The sequence below is a fragment of the Salvelinus namaycush genome, chromosome 1 (genome assembly GCF_016432855.1).
Source record: "Salvelinus namaycush isolate Seneca chromosome 1, SaNama_1.0, whole genome shotgun sequence".
In the NCBI taxonomy this organism is placed as follows: domain Eukaryota; kingdom Metazoa; phylum Chordata; class Actinopteri; order Salmoniformes; family Salmonidae; genus Salvelinus; species Salvelinus namaycush.
This window is the reverse complement of record NC_052307.1, coordinates 29,829,370-29,856,939: the sequence shown is the minus strand read 5'-3', so window position 1 is coordinate 29,856,939 and position 27,570 is coordinate 29,829,370. Positions and strand designations below refer to the sequence as shown.

Below are 27,570 nucleotides of genomic sequence, written 5' to 3'. Positions count from 1 at the left end.
AAGACGCAAGGCTGTAATTGCTGCCAACGGTGCTTCAACAAAGTACTGAGTAAAGGATCTGAATACTTATGTAAATGTGATATGTTATTTGTTACTGAAATCTCCATCGCTAACTATAAAATGTTCCAATAAGATAGAACTGCCAAAGGGGGCGGTGTTGCAATCTACTGCAAAGATAGTAATACAGAACTCTGTAGGCTATCTAAGTCTGTACCCAAACAATTCGAGCTTCTACTTCTAAAAATGCACCTTTCCAGAAACACGTCTCTCACTGTTGCCGCTTGCTATAGACCTCCCTCTGCCCCCAGCTGTGCCCTCGATACCATATGTGAATTGATTGCCCCCCATCTATCTTCTGAGCTCGTGCTACTAGGTGACCTAAACTGGGACGTGCTTAACACCCCGGCCATCCTACAATCCAAGCTTGATGCCCTCAATCTCACACAAATTATCAATGAACCTACCAGGTACAACTCCAAATCCGTAAACACGGGCACCTTCATAGATGTCATCCTAAGTAACTCGCCCTCCTAATACACCTCTGCTGTTTTCAATCAAGATCTCAGCGATCACTGCCAGCATCCGTAATGGGTCTGTGAGGCCAGCAGGCCTTTCTAATCGACCTGGCCGGGGTATCCTGGAATGACATTGACATCATCCCGTCAGTAGATGATACCTGGCTATTCTTTAAAAGTGCCTTCCTCGCCATCTTAAATAAGCATGCCCCATTCAAAAAATGTAGAACTAGGAATAGATATAGTCCTTGGTTCACTCCAGACCTGTCTGCCCTTGAACAGCACAAAAACATCCTGTGGCGTTCTGCATTAGCATCGAACAGCCCCCGTGATATGCAACTTTTCAGGGAAGTTAGGAACAAATATACACAGGCAGTTAGGAAAGCTAAGGCTAGCTTTTTCAAACAGAAATTTGCATCCTGTAGAACTAACTCAAAAAGGTTCTGGGACACTGTAAAGTCCATGGAGAATAAGAGCACCTCCTCCCAGCTGCCAACTGCTCTGAGGCTAGGAAACACTGTCACCACTGATAAATCCACTATAATTGAGAATTTCAATAAGCATTTCTCTACGGCTGGTCATGCTTTCCACCTGGCTACCCCTACCCCGGGCAACTGCCCCGCACCCTCTACAGCAACCCGCCAAAGCCCCCACCATTTCTCCTTTACCCAAATCCAGATAGCTGATGTTCTGAAAGAGCTGCAAAATCTAGACCCCTACAAATCAGCCGGGCTAGACAATCTGGACCCTCTCTTTCTAAAATTATCTGCCGAAATTGTTGCAACCCCTATTACTAGCCTGTTCAACCTCTCTTTCGTATCGTCTGAGATTCCCAAAGATTGCAAAGCTGCCGTGGTCATCCCCCTCTTCAAAGGGGGAGACACTCTAGACCCAAACTGCTACAGACCTACCCTATCTTTCTAAGGTCTTCGAAAGCCAAGTTAACAAACAGATTACCGACCATTTCGAATCCCACAGTACCTTCTCCGCTATGCAATCTGGTTTCAGAGCTGGTCATGGGTGCACCTCAGCCACGCTCAAGGTCCTAAACGACATCATAACCGCCATCGATAAGAGACATTACTGCGCAGCCGTATTCATCGACCTGGCCAAGGCTTTCGACTCTGTCAATCACCATATTCTTATTGGCAGACTAGGCAGCCTTGGTTTCTCAAATGATTGCCTCGCCTGGTTTACCAACTAGTTCTCTGATAGAGTTCAGTGTGTCAAATCGGAGGGCCTGTTGTCCGGACCTCTGGCAGTCTCTATGGGGGTGGCACAGGGTTCAATCCTCGGGCCGACTCTCTTCTCTGTATACATCAATGATGTTGCTCTTGCTGCTGGTGATTCTCTGATACACCTCTATGCAGACGACACCATTCTGTATACTTCTGGCCCCTCTTTGGACACCGTGTTAACTAACCTCCAGACGAGCTTCAATGCCATACAACTCTCCTTCCGTGGCCTCCAACTGCTCTTAAACGCAAGTCAATGCATTCTATTCAACCGATCACTGCCCGCACCTGCTCGCCCGTCCAGCATCACTACTCTGGATGGCTCTGACTTGGAATACGTGGACAACTACAAATACCTAGGTGTCTGGTTAGACTGTAAACTCTCCTTCCAGACCCACATTAAGCATATCCAATCCAAAATTAAATCTAGAATTGGCTTCCTATATCGCAACAAAGCATCCTTCACACATGCTGCCAAACATACCCTCATAAAACTGACCATCCTACCGATCCTCGACTTCGGTGATGTCATCTATAAAATTGCCTCCAACACTCTACTAAACAAACTGGATGCAGTCTATAACAGTGCCATCCGTTTTGTCACCAAAGCCCCATACACTACCCACCATTGCGACCTGTACGCTCTCGTTGGTTGGCCCTCGCTTCATACTCGTCGCCAAACCCACTGGCTACAGGTTATCTGCAAGTCTCTGCTAGGTAAAGGCCCCGCCTTATCTCAGCTCACTGGTCACCATCGTAGCACGCGCTCCAGTAGGTACATCTCACTGGTCACCCCCAAAGCCAATTCCTCCTTTGGTCGTCTTTCCTTCCAGTTCTCTGCTGCCAATGACTGGAACGAACTGCAAAAATCACTGAAGCTGGAGACTCATATCTCCCTCACTAGCTTTAAGCACCAGCTGTCAGAGCAGCTCACAGATCACTGCACCTGTACATAGCCCATCTGTAAACAGCCCATCTATCTACCTACCTCATCCCCATACTGTATTTATTTATCTTGCTCCTTTGCCCTCCAGTATCTCTACTTGCACATTCATCTTCTGCACATCTACCATTCCAGTGTTTTAATTGCTATATTGTAATTACTTCGCCACCGTGGCCTATTTATTGCCTTAACTCCCCTTTCTTACCCCATTTGCACTCACTGTATATAGACTTTTTGTTTTCTTTTGTTCTACTGTATTATTGACTGTTTTGTTTATTCCATGTGTAACTCTGTGTTGTTGTATGTGTCGAATTGCTATGCTTTATCTTGGCCAGATAGCCTACCTGGTTAAATAAAACATTTGTAATAAATTAGCAAAAATGTAAAAACCTGTTTTTAGATGTGTGTAGATTGAGGGGGAAAATACTATTTAAATACGTTTGAGTATGGCTGTAACCTAATAAAATGTGGAAAAACTCAAGGGGTCTGAATACTTTCCAAAGGTACTGTAAATAAAAATGTCTGTCGTTACCATGTACAGCCGAGTAATAACATTCTGGTTTGCAGATGTAGAGTAATGTTACTTTGGGGCCAACTTTAAGTAGTGTTTTTACTTTCTGTGGATATACACAGAACCCCCTTTGCCTCCAGAACAGCCTGAATTATTTGGGCATGGTAACATTATTGAGTTGAAATAAGGGGGCCTAAAGTGTGCCAGGAAAACAATCCCCACACCATTACACCACCAGCCTGTACTGTTGACACCAGGCAGGATGGGGCCATGGACTCATACTGCTTATGTCAAATGCTGACTCTGCCATCAGCATGACGCAAAAGGAACCAGGATTCGTTGGACCAGGCAATGTTTTTCCACTCAATTGTCTAGTGTTGGTGATCGTGTGCCAACTGGAGCTGCTTGTTCTTAACTGATAGGAGTGGAACCCGCTGTGGTATCCTCCTGCAATAGCCCATCCGTGACAAGGATCGATGAGTTGTGCGTTCCGAGATGCCGTTTTGCGCAGTTATTTTCCTGTTTGTGGCCTGCCTGTTAGCTTGCACAATTCTTGCCATTCTCCTTCGACCTCTCAACGAGCTGTTTTCACCCACAACTGCCGCTGACTGGATGTTTTGTTTGTCGCACCATTCTCAGTAAACCCTAGACACTATCGTGCGTGAAAAGGAGGCTGGCCGTTTCTGTGAACGGCGCGCATGGCACCAATGATAATACCACGCTCAAAGCCGCGTAGAATGGGCAAAACGAGTAACCTAACGTTCAAATGAACAGTAACAATGCCTGTCTGCCTGTTTTATATAGCAACCCACCGCTCTGTAGGAGCGAACAATTTTCGTGAACGGGGTGGTGAATTTTTTACACAGTCCCATTTCCAGTGTATGACAGGAATTGATTGATTTTATTTTTACAGGGACAGTGCAAATGAATCAACGTTTCAGTAAATGTGCCGGTTTTAGCTACCCGGCTAATTTTCAACTGCAGTCCCTGAGAAGGTTATTAAAAACAATTACAATACAGACAAACAATGAGTAGTGAGCACATGCAGAGCAACATAGGACAAGCAACACGTAGCATGCTGACAGCAATAGCACAAAAGCAACAGTGTTTTGTGAAAGGTTGCGTCAATCGAATCTGGTATCAGGATAAAATGTGATTCAAAGTCACCGAATATACCTTAAGTATTTTTATTTAACATAAGCTCAGAATGGTAAATGCAATTTTCGTATATACGGGTTCACTGTATCACCACGCAGGGTAAAGCAGGGAACAGACTAGAATAGTACAGACATTTTCCTTTATACTGGGACAGAGGTAGTTCCAGAGTTGGCCTATCACAGTAGAGGCTTAGCGTGGTTTAAACTTGCTAGCCTATCGGTGGTGCCCAAGCTTGTCCCAGCCTCACAGCACACAGGATCCAGATATCCGGAAGTGTTTGTTGTGAAGTTTGAGCTGAGTTGGTGACTACACCGCTCAGTTCCTGTTTTCTTGTTATTCAGCAGTCACGCTATGTTTTGTGATTAACATGTCCTATTTCTATAAGGCATATATTTTTGTTAAAAAGAGAACAAAAGCATCCTTTACAGTTTCCACACATCAAACTACACACATGGAAAGCAGAAATACACAGCTAGAGATTATGTTCAAGTCGGATTGGCCTTTAGCCATGTCTTCATGTTTTTTGTGAAGGTGCGATAGGTGGTGCAGTTGTGTATGTCTGGAGTACAAACATGACAGAAATAATCTTAAAGATTGTGTTTTCGTGGTGGGGAAAAGGAATGATAAGACAAATTATCTATTGTGTATTAAAATGAGCCCTCCACCTCACAAATATGACGAGCAAGACTGAAGACAGGGAGAGGGGGGAAAGAGCAGCCTCTGGTGGTCTAGTTGTGTAATTAACCATACAGTACTAAACTCTAGCCTTGTGTATAGTCTACATTACATTCCTATCTGTAGCACATTTGGATAAATCCCAAGCGAACACTTGACCTGCTGAACACAAAACACAGAGCAATGAAAGTCCATAAAACATTTTTATTCATATATTTTTTTTTCATGGCATGAAGAGCCTTACATTTTTCAGCATCATTCAACCCCAGTGCAAAAAAAAGTTTAAAATGAGCAACAATCAAGGTGGGCTTGGCATAGGAATACACTAACATAGAATCATAATCTAGAGACAGGCTACAGCCTGGCGACATGCCACCTCCATCTGGGTCTTCATACACTAACACTTCACCTAAACCGTCTGTCATGAGGCATTATAACACTGTCGTAAGAATGACATAGAAAACAAGCAGTCATTATGTAGGCTTTGGCTAATTAACTTGATATCAAATCTAACAAACCTAAATAATAGTTTGAGTTATGGTAGTGGAAAAGGGCGTTTTCATGAGATTGTAATGATGACGGGTTATAACATGTTATGTCATCTTTGTGGCAGTGTTAGGTAGGCCTTATGGCAGTAGGTTCAGTGAAGAGTTAGGTTCAGTGAAGAGTTAACAGTTTCTAACATATCTCCCTGAGCTCTGAAGTACAGTACGGGCTGTTTTCTGGTGAGTGAATGATTAACATCTAAAAATCAACAATGATTCACAATTCTGCACCAAAGCTAACATATTTGATTTCATAGTGCTATCAATTGGCTCATTCATCCCCCCTGTAACTATTCCCCAGGTCATTGCTGGAAATGAGACTGTGTTCAGTCAACTTACCTGGTGAAATAAAAAATAATATAACCACCAATATGACCTGTTTTTTCCCAATGTTTTCAACATGACATAACATTCAGAGTGAGACAGGGAAGTAAATCCTCCTTCAGAATGAGCCAGTACCAACAGGAGACATACAGACATCTGAGGCTAATCTAAATAGAAGAGGAGCTAGCTAGACACTCAGTCATTGGTCATGCTGTTTTGTAATAGAAGAGTTCCTTCAGGACATTCAGTGGGTGACCACTGGAGCTAGTGCTGCTGTAGCAGAGCGGAGGTAGCATGAAGATGCCCCTAAACACTGATCCAAGGTCAGCTCCATGTTTGGTTAAGGTCTTCATTGGCTTTGGTGGGGGTAACTGGCCCTAGATCTGTTCCTACAGGGAACTTCTAACAGAGCCAGCTGGGAGGCTGAAACAATTACGTCAACAACAAGGCTACCATACAGAACTCAATACCTTAAACCTCACACACAGTGAGACAACGTAACCTAGCCCTGACTGAGCCAGGCTAACCAATCACAGAACTTAAACTGGTGAAATTACTTTCTGATTATCCACTTGGTTGGACTACAGACACGGCATAGAAAACGACTCTACCCAGCTCTACAGACGCAACACTGTTGGGTCGCTCACTGTCAAGTCCTTTAATGGAAAAGACAGAGACATAATCAGGCAACCCTGTAATTTAACCAAAATATTCACCCTTTTTTGAGGGGGGGGGGGGGGGGGGGGCAGAGTTTGGGAAACCCTGCCATATTCGAACATGAGGCATTGAAGTGAGCCAACATTAAAAATCAGTATACGTCATTGTTTAGTAAAAACAAAACCATTAAAAGCATTTGACCGGGACTCTTATGTCTACGTGTTATCACTCTGTACACACTATATACACACACACACAACAGAAACCAAACTTAAAAAACGTGAAAAAGTGAGAGATCTGCTCACACAAAATATGACAAGCAAAAAGCAAGGTAGAGATAGGAGTAATAATAATTACATCTTTACAAGCATTGTGAGAGTGAAATATTCTGTACACAGATTGCCTCATATGCAAAGGAAAAGTAGAAAAGCGGTTTTGGGACTATATCAACAATGGACTAATGAAATAAATACCAAAATATCATTTTTGGGTGGAGTTTTCCTTTAACTGTCAAAATGTAACAAATAAATTTACATCAACAGAAGAAGTGCTCACAGGGAGTGCTGGGGGGGTTAGATACTTCAAGATTCATCAAACAACGTTTCAGCAACGTTTCCACTATCCGACCAATATTTCTTGAGGTCTAAATAAAAGACCTAGTGGTGGAAATGTGGTACAGTAGAACTTTGGGAGCATCTAAACAGTGAGAAGGTATTTTCATGTTCCTTCAACATGTAACTGGTAGCTGTACATGTTCTGGCTGAAGCCTGGGTAGCATGCTGTCTACACTGTCACCTAACCCCTTTGCATTGTGTATCAGCTCTGTAGCCCAACTCTGGCCTTCAACAGACATTCTCCCATCTCCCCCACTGCTCACAGTCAGTAGGACAGTCATGAGGAGGTTGGTGTCAGGGCCAGGGCCTGAGAGAGCAGTTAGTCACTGCACCATGAGTTTCACAGGTGACGCATACTGATGACACGTGGCCAGCGTTGATGACACACAGCATGTTCTCTTCCTTTCCTTATTTCTCAGGTGGCTGCTACACATACACTATGTGGTGGCGGAAGGGGCGAGTTACCTCCATACAATGTGAAGCACGTCGAGTTTGAAAGAAAGTACAGGCTGCTGTATCCAGGCATGGTGTTGTGGTGAAAGCTGTAGGTGAAGTTTGCTCAACAGCATAGAGAGAGGAATTTGAGTTCACCCTGAGCTAAATACTACTAAATAAACTCATAGGACAAGCCTAAAAATAACACCATGTTCCCTATACAGTAAAGTGCACTACTTCTGATCATTGCGAAAAGTAGGGATGGGCCTTTGAAATTATTTTACTATTCAAATAATATATCATGATACTTTTTCGGATATCCGGATATTGACTGCCGACCAATCAGAATGACGAAAATGCACATGGCAGAGGTAAACAGCAGGCATGCTGCTTTCCTCCAGGAGGTTGGCGAACAGCAACAGCGAAAGAGAAGTCTGATTTTCACCAAGATGGAACTGATTCTGTTACAAAAAGGTTTTCTGGTGAGTGTTTTTCAATGATCTGTCAGGTATTGTGGAAACTCAGTAAGATGAGTGCCTGTAAATCGCTATTTGAAGTGGGAAAAATAGCATGCCTGTAGGCCTAAATGTGCAGCAGTAGCGCAACACAATGTTATAAAAACTAGCTACATTCAAAATGTTGTTTTATTAAATTAAGAATTTCAAATGTCATGGTATAGGTAACTGCCAACACAAAGGAAACACTTGAGTAAATGAGGGATTCAAAGTATATTAAAAAGCAGGTGCTTCCACAGGTGTGGTTCCTGAGTTAATTAAGCATTTAACATCCCATCATGCTTAGAGTCATGTATACAAATGCCCAGTTGCCCATTATTTTGGCTACCATGGCTAGCAGAGATCTGTTACTTTGAAAGAGCGGTCTCAAAGGAGCATAGGGGGTTGAAAGAGTGTGGGTGGGTGGGTCAGTCACCCGTTCTTGAACACTTATGGGAGATTCTGGAGCGTTGCATGAGACAGTGTTTTCCACCACCATCAACAAAACCCCAAATTATGGAATTTCTCACGGAAGAATGGTGTCGCTTCCCTCCAATAGAGTTCCAGACACTTGTAGAATCTATGCCAAAGCGCATTGAAGCTGTTCTGGCGGCTCGTGGTGGCCCAACACCCTATTACCTTCTTTGGGGTAGGGGCAGTATTTTCACGTCCGGATGAAAAGCATGCCCAGAGTAAACGGCCTGCTACAAAGCCATAAAAGCTAGAATATGCATATTATTAGTAGATTTGGATAGAAAACACTCTGAAGTTTCTAAAACTGTTTGAATGAGTATAACAGAACTCATCAGGCAGGCAAAAACCTGAGAAAAAATCCAACCAGGAAGTGAGAAATTTGAGGTTGGTCGATTTTCAACTCAGCTCCTATTGAAGATACAGTGGGATATTGGTAACGTTGCACTTCCTAAGGCTTCCACTAGATGTCAACAGTCGTTAGAATCTTGTCTGATGCCTCTACTGTTTAGTGGGGCCGAAGGAGAGAGGAATGAGTCAGGTCTGCCATGACCTGAACATGCTCTGACCATGGGCATTCACGTGAGAGCGAGCTCTGTTCCATCGCAATTCTGAAGACACAGGAATACTCCGGTTGGAACATTATTGAAGAATTATGTTAACAACATCCTAAATATTGATTAAATACTTCGTTTGTCATGTTTTTACAGACTGTAATATAACTTTTTTAACTTTTCGTCCATACTTTCTGCTGGACCTGCCCGCGCGTCGTGAGTTTGGAAAGTGTACTGAACGCTAGAACAACAAGGAGGAATTTGGACAAATTATGGACATTATTGAACAAAGCGAACATTTATTCTGGAACTGGGATTCCTGGGAGTGCATTCTGATGAAGATCATCAAAGGTAAGTGAATGTTTATAGTGTTACTTCTGACTTCTGTTGACTGCATAATATGGCGGCTATATTTGTGTCTTGATTGGGCTCTGAGCGCCGACTCAGATTATTGCATGGTTTTCTTTTTCCGTAAAGCTTTTTTGAAATCTGACACAGCGGTTGCATTAAGTAGAAGTGCATCTAAAATGCCATGCATAACTGTTGTATCTTTTAGCAATGTTTATTATGAGTATTCCTGTAAATTGATGTGGCTCTCTGCAAAATCAAAGGATGTTTTGGAACTACTGAACATAACGCGCCAATGTAAACTCAGATTTTTGGATATAAATATGAACTTTACCGAACAAAACATACACGTATTGTGTAACATGAAGTCCTATGAGTGTCATCTGATGAAGATCATCAAAGGTTAGTGATTCATTTTATCTATATTTCTGCTTTTTGTGAATCCTCTCTTTGGCTGGAAAAATGGCTGTGTTATTCTGTGAATAGGCACTCACCTAACATAATCGTTTGGTTTGCTTTCATCGTAAAGCTTTTTTGAAATCGGACACTGTGGCTGGATTTACAACAAGTGTATCTTTAAAATGGTGTAAAATACATGTATGTTTGAGGAATTTTAATTATGGGATTTCTGTTGTTTTGAATTTGGCGCCCTGCACTTTCACTGGCTGTTGAAGAGGTGGAACGCTAACGTCTCACGTCCCCTAGAGAGATTAAGACACTATGTAGGTGTGTCCTTTATTTTGGCAGTTATCTGTATATCCTTGTAGGTAAAAATGTCCCAAGTATAATTGTCCTCCCCGATCTGTCTTTACACGCAATATTTCAGATAGCACTGGCCCGATTGACGAAACTTGGGTGAATAATGCGTATTGCCATAGAGATACGGCATTTACAAAATTACAGTTATGGCCAGATGGTGGCGCTATAACGAGATTGAAAATGCAAACTTTGAAAGGTCACGCCCCTCACCCGTTTGACCTAATGTCATGACATTCGGTACAGAGGTTCCTCTCCTCACAAAGACAATAAGGTCCGCCATGATGGATTTTCTGCCATTTAGATTTCTGCATCATTTGTGGGGGACAACATGTTTACTGTTGCCTTGCTTCATTTAATTTAGACAAAGCTTTTTCCATTGATAAAAAAAAAAGCTTCTAATTTTGATTCTTCCATAAATGAACACTCAAGTCATCGAATACTAATGTCTGTCCGTATATCCGGATATTCGATTAACCGTGCCCATCCCTAGCGAAAAGTAGTTAAAAAAGTAGTAACAAAAAGGGGAATATGAGATCATTTGAGACAAGCCCTACGACAGTGCAAAAGCTGCTGTTGCCATGCCAACACGGTCCCCAGAACGGGTTGTCGAGGGATACAGTTGCCAAGCGGCCATGTTAGAGCCAGTCTCTAAGTGTTGCGAGGTTCCTGTCCATCCAGTGCTGGTTCAGTCTGATGGTCTCTAAAGCCTCCTGGACGCTACGCATCTGAGAGCCCCGCCCCTTCAGACTGGAGAAGAAACCCTGGACCTACACAGACAAGAGTTAACATGAGAGAAGAGGACTCACACGCTCTACGCATCTGATTCACAGACATGATATACAGTCAGCATGGTTCTGAGGTGTAAGCTCACTTCCTCCAGGTGTGTCTGAGTAGAGAACTGGGAGGTGGTGGACTTGATGATGCTCTGGATGGGATAGGACCCCACTGGAAACCTACACACACACAGCCAATTAAAACAGGCCACTTCTCCATATCATGCAATCAAAACAGGGCCATAGATTCTGATTGGGAAACTGTATTGGTTTTGCATCTATTTCTGTATGTTGACGGTGTAAGTGTGTAAACGTATAATTGATCTTATTCTTTAGGGGCACTCACTTCTCTATGATCCTGTCCCAGCTCTCTTTGACAAAGTCCCAGACGAACAAGTGGCCAGCGAAGCCGTCGCTCACAGTGCTGATGACCAATGGCAGCTCCTGGGTGTGGATAATCCCTCCCTCGAGCACCGCACTCAGAATCCTGAAGGAGGATGTGTTTTGAGTGTTGCAGAGACACACACCACAGACCGCTACAAACATATCTGGGCACAGCTTAATTACAACTGTGTGACGCTCCGCACAACCTCTGGGTAGAGGTTAAGTTGGCCAGTTAATTGTCTGTATATTGATTGATTAAGTACCATGGACTAGAGGCCTTCACTGGTCCAAAAAGATGGACCTGTTCTGAAATGGACCTGGGGAATTCCAATCCGGACCCAATATGCATGAATTAATTTTTTTAATATACAGACCCGTTCCGAACGGACCCGAGGACAACTAGATCTGTTCCGTTTAGACCTCGTCGGATCCAGACCCGATCCGATTGAGGGAAGCAGCAGAAAAGTCAATTTTTAAGCTACTTTACTAACCCAGAGCTGACTAACCTCTCTTGGGTAGGGGGCAGTATTTTCATGTCCGGATGAAAAGCGTGCCCAGAGTAAACTGCCTGCTACTCAGGCCCAGATGCTAGGATATGCATATTATTAGTAGATTTGGATAGAAAACACTCTGAAGTTTATAAAACTGTTTGAATGATGTCTATGAGTATAACAGAACTCATATGGCAGGCAAAAACTTGAGAAAAAATCCAACCAGGAAGTGGGAAATCTGAGGTTTGTAGTTTTTCAACTATTTGCTTATCCAAGATAGTGGAAATGGGGTCATATTGCACTTCCTAAGGCTTCCACTAGATGTCAACAGTCTTTAGAACCTTGTTTGAGGCTTCTACTGTGAAGTGGGGGCGAATGAGAGGGGAATGAGTCAGAGGTCTGCCAGAGAGCCACGAGCTGACCAGGCGCGTTCATGGTGAGAGAGTTAGCTTGCGTTCCATTGCATTTCTGAAGACAAAGGAATTCTCCGGTTGGAACATTATTGAAGATTTATGTTAAAAACATCCTAAAGATTGATTTTATACATCGTTTGACATGTTTCTACGGACTGTAACGGAACTTTTAGACTTTTCGTCTGCACCTAGTGATCACGCGTCATGAATTTTGATTACTGGGCTAAACGCGCTAACAAAAAGGAGTTATTTGGACATAAATGATGGACTTCATCGAACAAAACAAACATCTATTGTGGTACTGGGATTCCTGGGAGTGCATTCTGATGAAGATCATCAAATGTAAGTGAATATTTATAATGCCATTTCTGGCTTCTGTTGACTCCAACATGGCGGATATCTGTTTGGCTTGATTTGTCGTCTGAGCGCCGTACTCAGATTATTGCATGGTGTGCTTTTTCTGTAAAGTTTTTTTTTTTTTTTTTTTTTTTTTTTTTAAATCTGACACAGCGGTTGCATTAGGGAGAAGTGGATATAAAATTCCATGCATAACAGTTGTATCTTTTAGCAATGAGTATTTCTGTAAATTGATGTGGCTCTCTGCAAAATCCCCGGATGTTTTGGAACTACTGAACATAACGCGCCAATGTAAACTCAGATTTTTGGATATAAATATGAACTTTACCGAACAAAACATACACGTATTGTGTAACATGAAGTCCTATGAGTGTCATCTGATGAAGATCAAAGGTTAGTGATTAATTGTATCTCTATTTCTGCTTTTTGTGACTCCTCTCTTTGGTGGAAAAATGGCTGTGTTTTCTGTGACTTGGCTCTGACCTAACATAATCGTTTGGTGTGCTTTCGTCGTAAAGCCTTTTTGAAATCGGACACTGTGGCTGGATTTACAACAAGTGTATCTTTAAAATGGTGTAAAATACTTGTATGTTTGAGGAATTTTAATTATGGGATTTCTGTTTTGAATTTGGCGCCCTGCAGTTTCACTGGCTGTTGACGAGGTGAGACGCTACCGTCCCACATACCCTAGAGAGATTAATCACATTGGCGAGGAGGTAGAGAGAGGTGACGATCTAGCAGGGGCGGTGCTGTGCGGGTGACACAGTGTACAGGGAGGGAGAGACCGCAACCAAACAAGCCGACTCGCACTATAGTAGACTAATAGCTGCCATACTGTAGCTAGGTTATTTATCATCCAATATGATCACGTAGTACTTGTCTTGACTGCATCAAACCAGGAGAACCTGGTTAACTAACCATCTAGGCTAATAGAAGCTGCATGCGCTTTCTCATCCTACAGTTACAAATAGCAACATTCAGAATATAAAGTAGCAGCCTAGCTGTTGGCTCTTGGGGGTTGTAGCCCGTCCTTCTCCTTTAACTTTCCATTCCATCATTGATTAGATATGTCCTAACTTTTTCCCCACACGGAGGCTCTGACTGTAGCCTATTGCTTCCAACCAGCACCACTCTCGTGAAAAGCAAAGACCAGCAGCATAAATTATACGATTTCTCTCTCTCTCTCCACTGCAGCAGTCGCGTTCGGATCTGTATGGGTTCTTCTGGACAAGTCAGTTAAAATTACACATACCTGAGACAATCATATCACATCCGACTCAGACCATTGAAACCATTTTGAATTCTGGTCTCGGGTATTCGGGTACAGGTGGATCCGTGAAGACCTCTACCATGGACCACCCCACCCCCCACACACACACACAGTCTCTCTCACCATACGATGCGTCGTGGGTCCTGTGTGGAGGCGAGGGCCTGCAGTATCTTGCGTTTCTCCGAGTCGTAAGTGGTGAGTCTGTAGGTGTCCAGCAGAGACAGCCAACCAGAGTCAGACTGGGCTGCTACAGAAAACACCACTCGCTGAAGATCACCTGGGATGCTGGAAGAGACAACACATCATTACATTACCACAAGATCACTATAGAACAGGTCACTATAGAACAGGTCACTAGCTTTACTCATTTCTGATGAAGACAATGGCAGCCAAAATATCTAAAAGTATATATTTTTTTTAAAACGAGCAAGCCTGTCTTCATTGTTTATATCCATAAAGGGGCAATATACGATAAATACATAAATGTTTTACCTTTTATATTCATGATATATAGCCATTGATTCTTGAAGAATATAACTTATAAATCATGAGCTTAGTTCAACTGTTGTACCCCATCAGAACCGAAAATATAATCTAGTTTTACTACATCGTTTGAACAATTTTCAGTCAGTCCATGTGTGTACCGATTGGTTTGGTTCGAGTTGGTCCACTGTTCGTAGAGGGCCGTGGCCTGGTCAGTACAGTTCTGGCGTCGAAGACTACATGCCACCTCTAGCAGGGCTGACCTCAGCTCCTGACTGGAGACACTCTCCTCCACTCCCCAGTCCTGACTGTCCATCAGAGAGCCAAAATGACCCAAGATGTACGCCTGGAACACACATTACAAAGAGAACGTAAGCACAGTCAGTTTGTCCCAAATGGTGGGACTAGGCCCCAGAACAAGGTACCTGACAATCTAGTGTGTGTACCTTCATGCGGGCCACCAGTCTTAGCTCCTGTCTCTTGTCCAGTAGTCTGTAGACAGAGCTGAGCTGTGATAGGGCTTCTGTCAGAGGAGCAGTCTCAGTCTCATTGGTAGTATAGTCCAACAGACTGAGAACCTGACGGAAGGACACACGACCCAGCCTGATAAGAGGGAGAGAAAAAATGAATAGATATGAATCAATTTAGTCTATTTGTGTCCGTTGTCTGTTCAGTTGAGCATCCAAAACATCTAACATAGACATGTTCAAGTAAAGTAATCGTACAAGTCCAGGCAGAGTATGAAGACAGGCCTCCAATTCATCCATTTCTTAATTATTTACCAGGTAGGTTGACTGAGAACACTTCTTTTTTTTTTACAGCAACGACCACCATCTAAAAAAATGAAATCCCATCTTTCTGAGAGATCTCACCTAGCGAGTATTATCCTCCATTGAGTGTACCATGCCACAGTACAAACACACACACACACACTGACCTGGACAGGGAGAAGATGTTGTGTATGAGCGAAGCGCGGTCGTGGGGTGTGAGTGTGCTGACGTCAGTCTTTAGAGCGTCTATGAGAGCTGCCCAGCCCTCGTCTCCATAGTGAACTATATAGAAGCCCGTGTTCATGTAGTTCAACTTCAGCCACTTCACACTCTCTGACACCTTCAGAGTCGCTAAGAGGAAAACACAGAACAATGCACTCAGATACATGAACATGCTCTTACCTCAGAGCATACAACCAGCAGGCCAAACATCACTAAGTACTATACAAGCCTGACACACAAACTAGACAATGCATAACATTAAGTCAAACTAAATGACAGCTACCCAGTTCAATGTATAGAAGTTGTCTGTGTTATACCTGTCTTATTCCTCAGAGTGAACATCTGTCTGCAGGAAGGGGCAGAGCTACAGCTGTCATTCACGTATGTCACAGGGATGTGCCACAGGCTGAGGAGGACACACAAAAAAAAAAACAGGTTGGTGTGTGTGTGCATGCGTGCGCGCGCGCGCATATGTGTGTGCATGCTTACGCACGTGCATCTCACCTGGAGGTGTGTGTGGTGTTGTCTGTGGAGAGCAGGAAGTGTTCCTGTGTGAGGGTCACCTCACCACCCTTGCGGCTGACGGTAACCAATGGGAAGCCTTTCTGCAGCGTCCATGTTCTCATCATGTCTGACACACTCTCCTGCTGGGGAAGCACTTGGGCCTGGCACATCCAGAAACAATAATCAATGATATAAAAATATATGTCTACTAATTAGGGCTAACACAATTTAATCAACTGGTCGATTGTTTGATCGATAGGCTGTTGGTTGAAGAACATTTTTTAGTCAAGCAGTGGCAAATACACTATACATACAAGAGTATGTGGACACCCCTTCAAATTAGTGGATTTGGCTATTTCAGCCAAACCCGTTGCTGACAGGTGTTTAAAATCGAGCACACAGCCATGGACAAACATTGGCAGTAGAATGGCCTTATTGAAGAGCTTAGTGACTTTCAACGTGGCACCGTCACAGGATGCCACCTTACCAACAAGTCAATTCATCAAATTTCTGCCCTGCTAGAGCTGCACCGGTCAACTTTAGTGCTACTGGTCTGTAGTCATTTAGGCAGGTTACCTTGGTGTTCTTGGCACAGGGACTATGGTGGTCTGCTTGAAACATGTTGGTATTACAGACTCGGTCAGGGAGAGGTTGAAAATGTCAGTGATGACACTTGCCAGTTGGTCAGCGCATGCTCTGAGTACACGTCCTGGTAATCCGTCTGGCCCTGCGGCCTTGTGAATGTTGACCCGTTTAAAAGGTCTTACTCACATCGGCTACGGAGAGCTTGCCTTACCAGCTCGTCTGGTAGGTTCGTGTCACTGGGCAGCTCACAGCTGTGCTTCCCTTTGTAGTCCGTAATAGTTTGCAAGCCCTGCCACATTCGACGAGCGTCGGAGCCGGTGTAGTGGGATTCAATCTTAGTCCTGTATTGACGCTTTGCCTGTTTGATGGTTCGGAGGGCATAGCGGGATTTCTATTAAGCGTCCGGGTTAGAGTCCCGCTCCTTGAAAGCGGCAGCTCTACTCTTAGCTCAGTGCGGATGTTGCCTGTATTCCATGGCTTCTGGTTGGGGTATGTACGGTCACTGTGGAGACGACGTCATCGATGCACTTATTGATGAAGCCAGAGACTGATGTGGTGTACTCCTCAATGCCATCGGAAGAATCACGGAACATATTCCAGCCTGTGCTAGCAAAACAGTCATGTAGCTTAGTAGTTGCGTCATCTGACCACTTCCGCATTGAGTGAGTCACTACTACTTCCTGCTTTAGTTTTTGCTTGTAAGCAGGAATCAGGAGGATATGGTCAGATTTTATACAATGTCGGAAGTTTACTAGCACGAGCATCGGGGCCAGACCAAGTTAATAGCTGACAATGTTTCAAGTTACTTGTAGACAGGCCATACACGTTGCCAATGTGATTCATAGATATTTATCGGGATATTTTCTACCTGCGGGCTGCAATGCTTTTATTTGTTGGCTTTATGTAGGGTATTTCTATATTTGGCAATGGCAATATAAGTTACTTTTACATTAGTATATGAAAATTATAACTTGCACGCAGATCAGTAGAAATGGTACGATAACGTAGCACTCAAAACGGAAAAGGTTGCCGGCGGCTGGTGTAGCCTGTTACCGGCAACTTCAGAAGTATAACGGCAGAATCTGCGAAGGCCAACATCAGCGGGAGGAGGCTATATTGATCTCTGGCTCGCTCTTTAGTGATTTGTGTGTCTTCATTTTTAAATTGCAGTGTTTAAAGCATCAGACAAGCTCAGTAGCCTAGATACAGTAGATTTTATTCAAACATATGGAAAAATACACGTTTCATTTTTTCCTCGGTCGACCAATCTTTTTGTTGTTGTCAGGGACAGCCCTACTACTAATAGTATTACTCATCACATTGGGCCAGAGAGAGATGGAGTATCATCACCATCAGCAGTACTAACACAATAGACAAGACATCTCCACACACAATACGCATACAGCGTGATGGTTGTGAAAAGGGGAAGGGTACGACACCAAATTTTGCAGACGCAAAATAAGGAACCTGTGAAAATAACTAAAATCAGGAAACAGAGACGAATGTAAGGGACAGGTTTTCTCAGACAGACCACTGCTACCTGTGTGATGCTGTTCCAGAGGTCGTCAGTAACCGTGTTAGATCCTCTGTATTGACACAGGTACTTGATAAGGCCTTTCCTGAACTGACCGTCTGGCAGAGTGGAGTTCAACATCAGCAGGAGGGACGCACCCTAGAGACAAACACACACACACACACATCACTGCTGTGACCATAGTACTCGATATCATTCACTACACTAATCAATTAAGTTGTAAGTAAAGGCGAATAATGTAATTGAAGTACCTTCTCATAGGTGATCGAGTCAAACATCTCAGACACCTGTTCAGGTGTGGTCACCTGGGCCGACACTGAGACTGGGTGGGAGGAGTTCAGAGAATCTTTGGCCATTGCTTTGAACCGCTGCTCCAGGAACACATTGCCCTGGAGACGGAAGAGAGGTCATTCTACCGCGGCCATCTTAAATCGACATTGACCCCTTGCACAGCACTTACACGCGCGTGTGACGTGGTACTACTTACTAGGTACAGCTGTGGGAACTCTGTCATTAGAGATGCGTACTGCCAGTAGGTGGCGAAGCCCTCGCTGAGCCACAGGTCATTCCACCAGCGCATCGTCACCAGGTTCCCAAACCACTGACACATGGCGGCATTAGAACAGTGTTACGGCAGCTTTATAACAGTATCATAGGAGCATTAGACACTGTTAAAGCAACTGCATAAGAACAGCGGCGCTTCTTAACCAAACGTCAAAACAGCATTAAGACTGCTGACGTGCATACACACGTGTTCCATCGCCGCGTAATCGTTTACACACCTGGTGAGCGAGTTCGTGGGCTACGACGTTAGCGATTAGTTGTTTGTCGAGAGGAGAGGACTGGTTTTGTACCAAAAGGCTGGTCTCTCTGAAGGTGATCAGACCCCAGTTCTCCATCGCTCCCGCCAGGAAGTCTGGGATAGCAACCAGGTCTAGAGGAGGGGGAGAGAGAAGGGAGGAAGGGTAGAGAGAGAGAGATACAGAAACGTGGAGGGGTCAATACCAATGCGTATTTTGTGTCACATTATTGAAAACAGACTTTTCCCTCACATTTTTTTATTCATCTTTTGGCCTTCATTTTTTAAATATATTTTTTATTTAGCCTTTATTTAACTACTACATGTAAAAGGTGTTCATCAGTTGAGCTAATTGTGTGAGGGCTGAGTGTCTGTATGTTTCTGTCTTTCCTCTCACCCAGTTTCCTCAGAGGGTAGTTGATGTCAAATAAGGTGTTGTAGAACTGCAGCAACCTGGACGCGGTGTCCAGAGCATACTGTGTGTGTTCCTCCTTCTCTGGCACAGAGTACACTGACACCTGCAACACACACCATACAAATTGAATAAATACAATAGTACCAACGTTGGGGGGGGGGGGGATAGGCACAGAGTAGACAGAGTTGCATTCTAGTGTGTTGCAGGCCATAGAACTAGTGTGAATAGATTGAGGCAGGGACTCTATACGTACCAGTGTATTGGATACATTTCTAGTGATGCTGGTGAAGTTGGCTACGATGAAGGCCACCAGGTAGGTGCTCATATTAACACTAGTCTGCTCAAACTCATCCTCCAGCATGCCGCTGGGTAACGTAGTCGTCTTAGCCTGGGAAACACAACACAGTTAGATTACATTTACATTTTAGCAAAGGCTCTTATCCAGATCGACTTAGTGCATAAACTAGTGCATAGTTTCATTAACAGATGGTTTTTATACACTGGCATGTGAAGCGTCTCCAATAATAATTTCATGTCAACACATTTTGTAATGTATATTTACAACTTAAAAATACACAGCTGCGCGCAAACTCACAAGTGCGCGCACACACACACACACACACACACACACACAGTGTACCTTGGGCATGTTGGACAGAGCGATGTATTCAGGTTCTCTGGTGATCCTGACCAGGAAGGTGGCTTTAAAGGCAGGCTCGTCAAAACAGGGGAAGGCCTTCCTGGCTGCCTGGGGCTCAAACTGTGTGGCAGCTAGGACCCTGAGGGTTGAATAGAATCACTCAGTCACAGAGAGCAAGGACTAGGCTTGAAGGTTACTAAAGGTCAACATACACTCAAGTTTTCACACTTAAAGAACTGTCTCACTGCATTCACACCGAGTTAGGTTGTTATTTTTAGGACAATGTTTTGCATACCTCTTGGCTCCAGTCTTGTCATTGTAGGAGCTGTTATAGAAGCCGTCGTAGGCGTGTGAAAGGCTGGCTGTGTAGTCCAATGTTAACACACACACCTGGCCTTCCTTCAGATCCTCTGGGAAGCTGACAGCTATCTGCTGCCATGGTTTATACTCCAACACCTTCACCTCAACACTCTTACCCTCTCCAACCTGGAAGGGTTACAGTAAAAACAGTATTTAACAAGGTGAAACAATCTAACTAGGTAAAAACATTATTTAGCAAGGGAAACATAATTAAGCTAAGTAAAACATAAGTTATCTCCCCAGGGAAAGCAACTCTTACTCTCTTCACATTGCAAGTAAGGAAGTTACATAAGAACAATAACAGTTAAGTTTTCAATAATATTACCATTTCCGATTAAATAGTCAATGTTCATAGCATTGCTACCTGAAAGATTGCCTTGATGATATTGATCTCGGAGCTGTGCAAAACGATGCGCTTGGTGTCGTGTTGTATAATCATGTTGATGATGGTGCGGCCGGTGAAGGTCATGGAAGTCAGGTCAGGGGTCAAGGAGAGGTCGTAGTTTACAGGTCGTACACTGGCTGGGAGGCGTAGCTCATTCCAAGGAAACAGCTCCCCATTGGTGCTTTTAGGATAGACCAGCTCCATAGGAGTGGAGGAGTTAGCCTTAGGACAGCCAGCCTGGGGAGAGAGGATCAACACGGTGAACACACACACACCCCCCCCGTAGCTGTGGAGGCCAATGCAGTAACCGCACACTCTTCACTCACACAAACGCAAGCACAGACACCTACCTTAGTGAAGGTACAGCCAGGCAGGAAATAGAGAACCATCGCCATGGACGTGACCAGTACCAAGATGAACACGCCCACCACCAGCATACGAGCCGAGGGGCGGGAACATGACCTGACCAAAAAACAACAAATAAAACTATTTAATAATCTGTAAATATAATATCTTTAGTATTGTTTCTTTCATTGTTTCTATTTTACTGTAAAGTGCCTGTCTTATTTAAATGCACTTTAAATCAAGTTTATTTCGATATGAAAAGTAACCTGGGTGGAGCCTGTCTAATGTAAGGGGAGGCGCTAGGACTGCGGGCAGAGCTTCTGTTCATGAAGGACATGCCCAGTAGGCGGGCTGACGACTCATAGTCCTCCTCCTCATCGTCCAGGTCGTTTTCTCCCAGACCTCGCACCAGCAGACGGGAGCTACGGGGCTCGTACACCACCTCATCTGGGTCCAATGCCGGGAACTCCTGGAGGAGGGAGTTGTAAAAAAAGAGAAAGAAGAGAGAGAAAATAAAAAGACAGAAGGCAAGATATGAAAATCTGGAAAAACATAAACAGTTGGAAGAAAAGGGAATACTGATGAGGGGATGGGTTAATGTCAGTGCTGTATAGTATGTAATTACTGGGAAGGCTGTAGAGTCTTTGGCCAGGTCCACTACATCAGGTTCCTCCTCAAACATACTGTTCTCTATCATGTTCCTGGGCAGGGACGCTCGCTCTGGTTACACATACAAGCAAACAAAAAGGTTAATATATACACACACACACACGTTCAATAAAACCTTTCTTTTGATTCTCCCCAGTATCTCCTCAGAAAAACAGACAAATGGTCAACTATTTAATTCAATAACAACAATTACAACAGTAGTCAAACTGTAAAAAATGTCCCGATGTGCCTCTTTGTAAAGGGTCCCATTTTTCACCTGTAATAAAACTGTGCAGAGGGACTGAGCCCCTATGTGTGTTCTGATTCAATGGTGGGTGAATGCAGGGCTGGGCCCAAACAAAGCTCTCACACACACACTCTCTGAAGTTCCAGTGAATAGTGGGTGTTGCATGTAAGTGAACAGAGAGCCAGTATCATCATAACCGATGACACTATAAAAAAAGCCATCTCATTCACCTACTACGTTCTATTGCGCGTGTTCCATTGTGTGAGAACATGCATGCGTGTTGGTAGGGCCCAGCTGCCTAGACTGAGTGACTAGGAGAAGGCTAACTGAAGCCATCAGAGTTCATCCTATCCCTCCGTGCAGCAGATCTAGTCCTGACTCAGAAGTCCTGTGGTCTGCAGAGAGTTCTGCTCCTATTAATAGGCCTTGATATGGAGCTGAATATTTATTTATTTTACCAGGTAAGTTGACTGAAAACACTTCCTCATTTACAGCAACAACCTGGGGAATAGTTACAGGTGGGAGGGGATCAATGAACCAATTGGAAACTGGGGATGATTAGGTGGCCATGATGGTATGAGGGCCAGATTGGGAATTTAGCCAGGACACCGGGGTTAACACCCCTACTCCTACGATAAGTGCCATGGGATCTTTAGTGACCACAGAGAGTCAGGACACCCGTTTAGCTTCCCATCCGAAAGACGGAACCATACACAGGGCAAATGTCCCCAATCACTGCCCTGGGGCATTTTTAGACCAGAGGAAAGAGTGCCTCATACCGGCCCTCCAACACCACTTCCAGCAGCATCTGGTCTCCCATCCAGTGACTGACCAGGACCAACCCTGCTTAGCTTCAGAGGGTGGTATGCTGCTGGCACATATTTAATAATACCCAGATCAAAATAAGAACCATAGCAACCTTTAATTCCATGTTAGAACTAGTATTGTGTGTCAAATGAGGCCATTCTAAAAATGTGGTAACTGTTTTTAGAACTGTTACTAAGACCAAAATGAGTGCACCTCAAACTGACGCAGCAAAGAAACTGAAAGTGTCAGCAGCATCTCACCAGACTCTTCCTGTTTTCAAACAAACAGACAGATCCACAGACAGTCTACAGACTTATTTGTTTACCCTATATGACTTAGCTAGGGCCACACAGACTGAAAGTACAAGGCCATAGTGGTGCTGGGACTAGACTCACCCCAGGCAGAGCCCAGACCAGGTATACTTGGTGCCTCAGGGCAGATAAGGCCAGGCAAGAGGCCTTTCCTCTGGGCTGTGTGTTAGTGAAAACAACCTGTGTCACCTGAACAAGGAATAATCTCTGGGCATTTCGTTTCCATACTACTGCAGTCACAGTGTCCAAGACAGGATTCACCCATCAGTTAGGCGTTCCATGTAGGCCCTGTGCATTCTGAATTGAAGTAGGCTAATGAAATAACATACAGTTGAAGTCGGAAGTTTACATACACTTAGGTTGGAGTCATTAAAACTTGTTTTCAACCACTCCACAAATTTCTTGTTAACAAACTATAGTTTTGGCAAGTCGGTTAAATTACTTGTGCATTACACAAGTAATTTTTCCAACAATTGTTTACAGACAGATTGTTTAATTTATAATTCACACTATTCCAGTGGGTCAGAAGTTTACATACACTAAGTTGACTGTGCCTTTAAACATTTTCTGGAAATTCCAGAAAATTATGTCATGACTTTAGAAGCTTCTGATAGGCTAATTGACATCATGAGTCAATTGGAGGTGTACCTGTTGATGTATTTCAAGTCCTACCTTCAAACTCAGTGTCTCTTTGCTTGACATCATGGGGAAATCAAAAGAAATCAGCCAAGACCTCAGAAAAACAATTGTAGACCTCCTCCACAAGTCTGGTTCATCATTGGGAGCAATTTCCAAACGCCTGAAGGTACCACGTTCATCTGTACAAACAATAGTACGCAAGTATAAACACCATGGGACCACGCAGCCATCATACCGCTCAGGAAGGAGACACGTGCTGGTGCGAAAAGTGCAAATCAATCCCAGAACAACAGAAAAGGACCTTGTGAAGATGCTGGAGGAAACAGGTACAAAAGTATCTATATCCACAGTAAAACGAGTCCTATATCGACATAACCTGAAAGGCCGCTCAGCAAGGAAGAAGCCACTGCTCCAAAACCGCCATAAAAAAGCCAGGCTACGGTTTGCAACTGCACATGAGAACAAAGATTGTACTTTTTGGAGAAATGTCCTCTGGTCTGATTAAACAAAAATAGAACTGTTTGGCCATAATGACCATTGTTATGTTTGGAGGAAAAAGGGGGAGGCTTGCAAGCCAAAGAACACCATCCCAACCGTGAACCACGAGGGTGGCAGCATCATGTTGTGGGGGTGCATTGCTGCAAGAGGGACTGGTGCACTTCACAAAACAGATGGCATCATGATGGCAAATTAAGTGGATATATTGAAGCAACATCTCAAAACATCAGTCAGGAAGTTAAAGCTTGGTCGCAAATGGGTCTTCCAAATGGACAATGACACCAAGCATACTTCCAAAGTTGTGGCAAAATGGCTTAAGGACCACAAAATCAAGGTATTGGAGGGGCCATCACAAAGCCCTGACCTCAATCCTATAGAAAATGTGTGGGCAGAACTGAAAAAGCATGTGCGAGCAAGGAGGCCTACAAACCTGACTCAGTTACACCAGCTCTGTCAGGAGCAATGGGCCAAAATTCACCCAACGTATTGTGGGAAGTTTGTGGAAGGCTCCCCGAAACATTTGAGCCAAGTTAAACAATTTATAGGCAATGCTACAAAATACTAATTGAGTGTATGTAAACTAATGACCCACTGGGAATGTGGTGAAAGAAATAAAAGCTGAAATAAATCATTCTCTCTACTATTATTCTGACATTTCACATTCTTAAAATAAAATGGTGATCCTAACTGACCTAAGACATGGAATTTTTACTCAGATTAATTGTCAGGAATTGTGAAAAACTGAGTTTAAATGTACTTGGCTAAGGTGTATGTAAATTTCCGACTTCAACTGTACATGGAACATGTTTCAATTAGGCAAAAGCACTCAGAGAAATATAGCAGTGTCTATGTCTATTGAGTAACAGTGTTTCCATTGACTATTATGGATTGTATTGACCACCAGTATGTGTGTGTGTGTGTGTTCCAATCTGAACAAACAGAAGCCCTTTATTCATTATTTGCAGTAATAAAGCTGTAGAGCCATAAAGCAGACAGCTTCAGCAGAATGGGTAGTGCTACTGAACCTACAGCAAGAACATGCTGGTCCTTATCAGATTGGGCACACACCCCACACAAGGAGCCCTATCAAAAGCAAAAGGCTTGACCAAGCAAACAGTTGAGTTAAAATGACATTTTATGTGTCTTTAGGACATAAACAAACTACTGAACTAATGCAGCCTCCAGTCAAGACTGTAAATAACACTAACACAGCTTGGCCTAGCCTCTAAAACAAGAGGAAGTAGGATATTCGAGCAGCAGAAAATGTAAACCAATCTGAGTTGGATTTCCTCACCTTCCTTGGTAGGGCAAAGTGTAGGCCAAGGCTGAACAATAAGAATAATGTCCCAATAAACATAAAGAGAGTCAGTGCAATTGAGTTGTAATCCAACAGGTTTGCTCCGTTTGCTCCTAGAAAGACTGAAGGGCTTTTGTGAGTTTGTTGGCCAGGAGTACCATAACATTTTAGGACATAGCAATGTTCGCTGGATATCCATGCTCCCTGCTCTAGAAAGAGTGCTGAAAATGTATGTGCCATTGAAATCCTTTTTTATTTCTGAAGACAAATGCCCTGTTGTCCTGCGAACAATGTTCGAAGATCCACTGACTGAACTTGGCTGGCCTTTGTCCATGGAAACTTGACTGTATTCAGTGACACGATCAAGATGCTTGGAGGCCAGGACCACTGTGCTGTGGACTCCGCTGCAATTCTGAGAAACGTTGAGGCAAAATTGACTGCAAGACATGATGACAACTTCATTCCATTTTTAGTCAGAGGACTTCTGAGAGAGCTAGAGGAAAATGGAGCCATGTCTAAAGAGAGCTTTCTCAAAACATCCCAATCATTCTTCACTACGGCTGTGAACTACTTGCAAGCATGGGGAAAGCACACAGATAATCTAAAAGATTTACATTGTCTCCTTTTAAAAAGGCAACCTCTGCGTGAAGAGATCCAGAAAGCAGCAGCCACACTGCAGGAAAAATGCCCCAATGTGACCATCAATGAGGATGCATTGTGTGACGAGGTTACTGTCCTGCAAGAGTTCCTAAAGGGGGGATCGCTTGAAGAATGGAAAACATCTGAGACACCGCTTAGTCAGAGATGGAGCACGGTGGTTACCCACTTCAAATAGAATGACATCCCACACACTAACCTGGCTAGATTAGCGTCTGTTGTCATGTGCTTACCTGGAAGTAATGCACCAGTCGAGAGAGTGTTCTCCCAAATGAATGATCTATGGACAGCAGCAAGAAATAGGTTCACTGTTCCTACCATCAAGGCCATGCTTATTGTGAAGACAAACTTTAACCTCCCCTGCCAGGAGTTCATGGAGAAGCTTGCCAAAGACAGAGCAATCCTGAATAAAATACATTCTTCTGAGAAATATACAGATTAGGTTGGTATAAGTATATTATGTAGTTACCAACCTCATCGGCGTCTTATTTCTTTATTATGTTGTTAAGTATTTCACATATACTATTGTCTGTTTTTTCAATTTTGCTCATGTTCTCTAATGCTCTTATTCTACCCAGACTACCAGGACCACTGAATGGCTGTTCAGATCGGACAGTTCTGTCTTGTCTGTAGTGTTTCTGTAATATAGTCGTTTTCTCTGTCAGTGTGCCTGTTAGACTAAATACATGAAACAGGCATTGTCCCCCTTTTTTATTTCATAGATAATAACATTGGATATTTTAATTATATATTGACCGCCGAACTGAAAATGTCCCCGGTTTTCATTTCAGAAATCTGGTCACCTTATACTACGGATAATGTCATTCCTTACCACTGTCAAATGGGTCCTCCATGACAAGATATCTGGACGAGCCGAACTGTCCTCACTTCACCAATAACAACACCCCGCTGGAGGACGAGGGAACCACTGCTGACCAAACTCCGCCACCAAAAAGACTGATGCTACTAGCTATCAGTAGCTAGTCAGATCAGGTGACTACAGCCAGGCTAAGTGGGCTAGCTAGCTTGGCTGCTAGCTAACTTCTGACACTAGAGAGCGGCCACAACTTTCCTCTCCATGCCTTAACGTTTTTGAATTATAGATACGAGTCACAATCGGTGAAGTTAGTAGCTTACGGAATAAAATAATTAATATGGTCAAGCGTCCAAACGATAGTCTGTCATCAAACTGTTCGCCATGCATTTCAATGATAGCTTCCCATTCCCTTTCTCACCAGGCAGTTATTGACAGATTTCTGTCATGTATTTACCGGAATTCTATTGGTCGGGGCTAAGAGTGGTGGCTCGAAAGTAAAAAGACAAATCCCTACCGCTTGCTGTGAAAACAAACAAACATTTGTGAAATTCGTGTGCGTGTCAACAATATCTTATTGTACTGGATTTTCCTTTTTTTTGAATCCCTTATTAAATGTTGGGAACATCCTCATCATACACATATTGTTATTGGTAGGCTACATCTTTCACAATTCTCAGGAAA

At 43.5% G+C, this 27,570-nt stretch overlaps 1 protein-coding gene across 1 annotated transcript; it reads right to left on the bottom strand.

The window, feature by feature from the left end:
* Window positions 1-10,089: 10,089 nt before the first annotated feature.
* On the bottom strand, window positions 10,090-27,297 carry LOC120029584 (leucyl/cystinyl aminopeptidase). Its single transcript, XM_038974899.1, has 22 exons — window positions 26,905-27,297; window positions 21,594-21,688; window positions 21,235-21,437; window positions 20,974-21,085; window positions 20,603-20,860; window positions 20,174-20,364; window positions 19,879-20,017; window positions 19,492-19,626; window positions 19,221-19,341; window positions 18,807-18,958; window positions 18,512-18,625; window positions 18,276-18,413; window positions 18,031-18,162; window positions 15,906-16,066; window positions 15,719-15,807; window positions 15,347-15,530; window positions 14,856-15,012; window positions 14,571-14,755; window positions 14,050-14,211; window positions 11,358-11,498; window positions 11,110-11,191; window positions 10,090-11,005 (listed from the first exon to the last, which is right to left on the bottom strand). Exons 1-22 carry the CDS (start codon window positions 26,924-26,926, stop codon window positions 10,874-10,876), a joined length of 3,105 nt encoding a protein of 1,034 aa, XP_038830827.1. The 5' UTR covers window positions 26,927-27,297; the 3' UTR covers window positions 10,090-10,873.
* Between the last annotated feature and the right edge of the window lie 273 nt (window positions 27,298-27,570).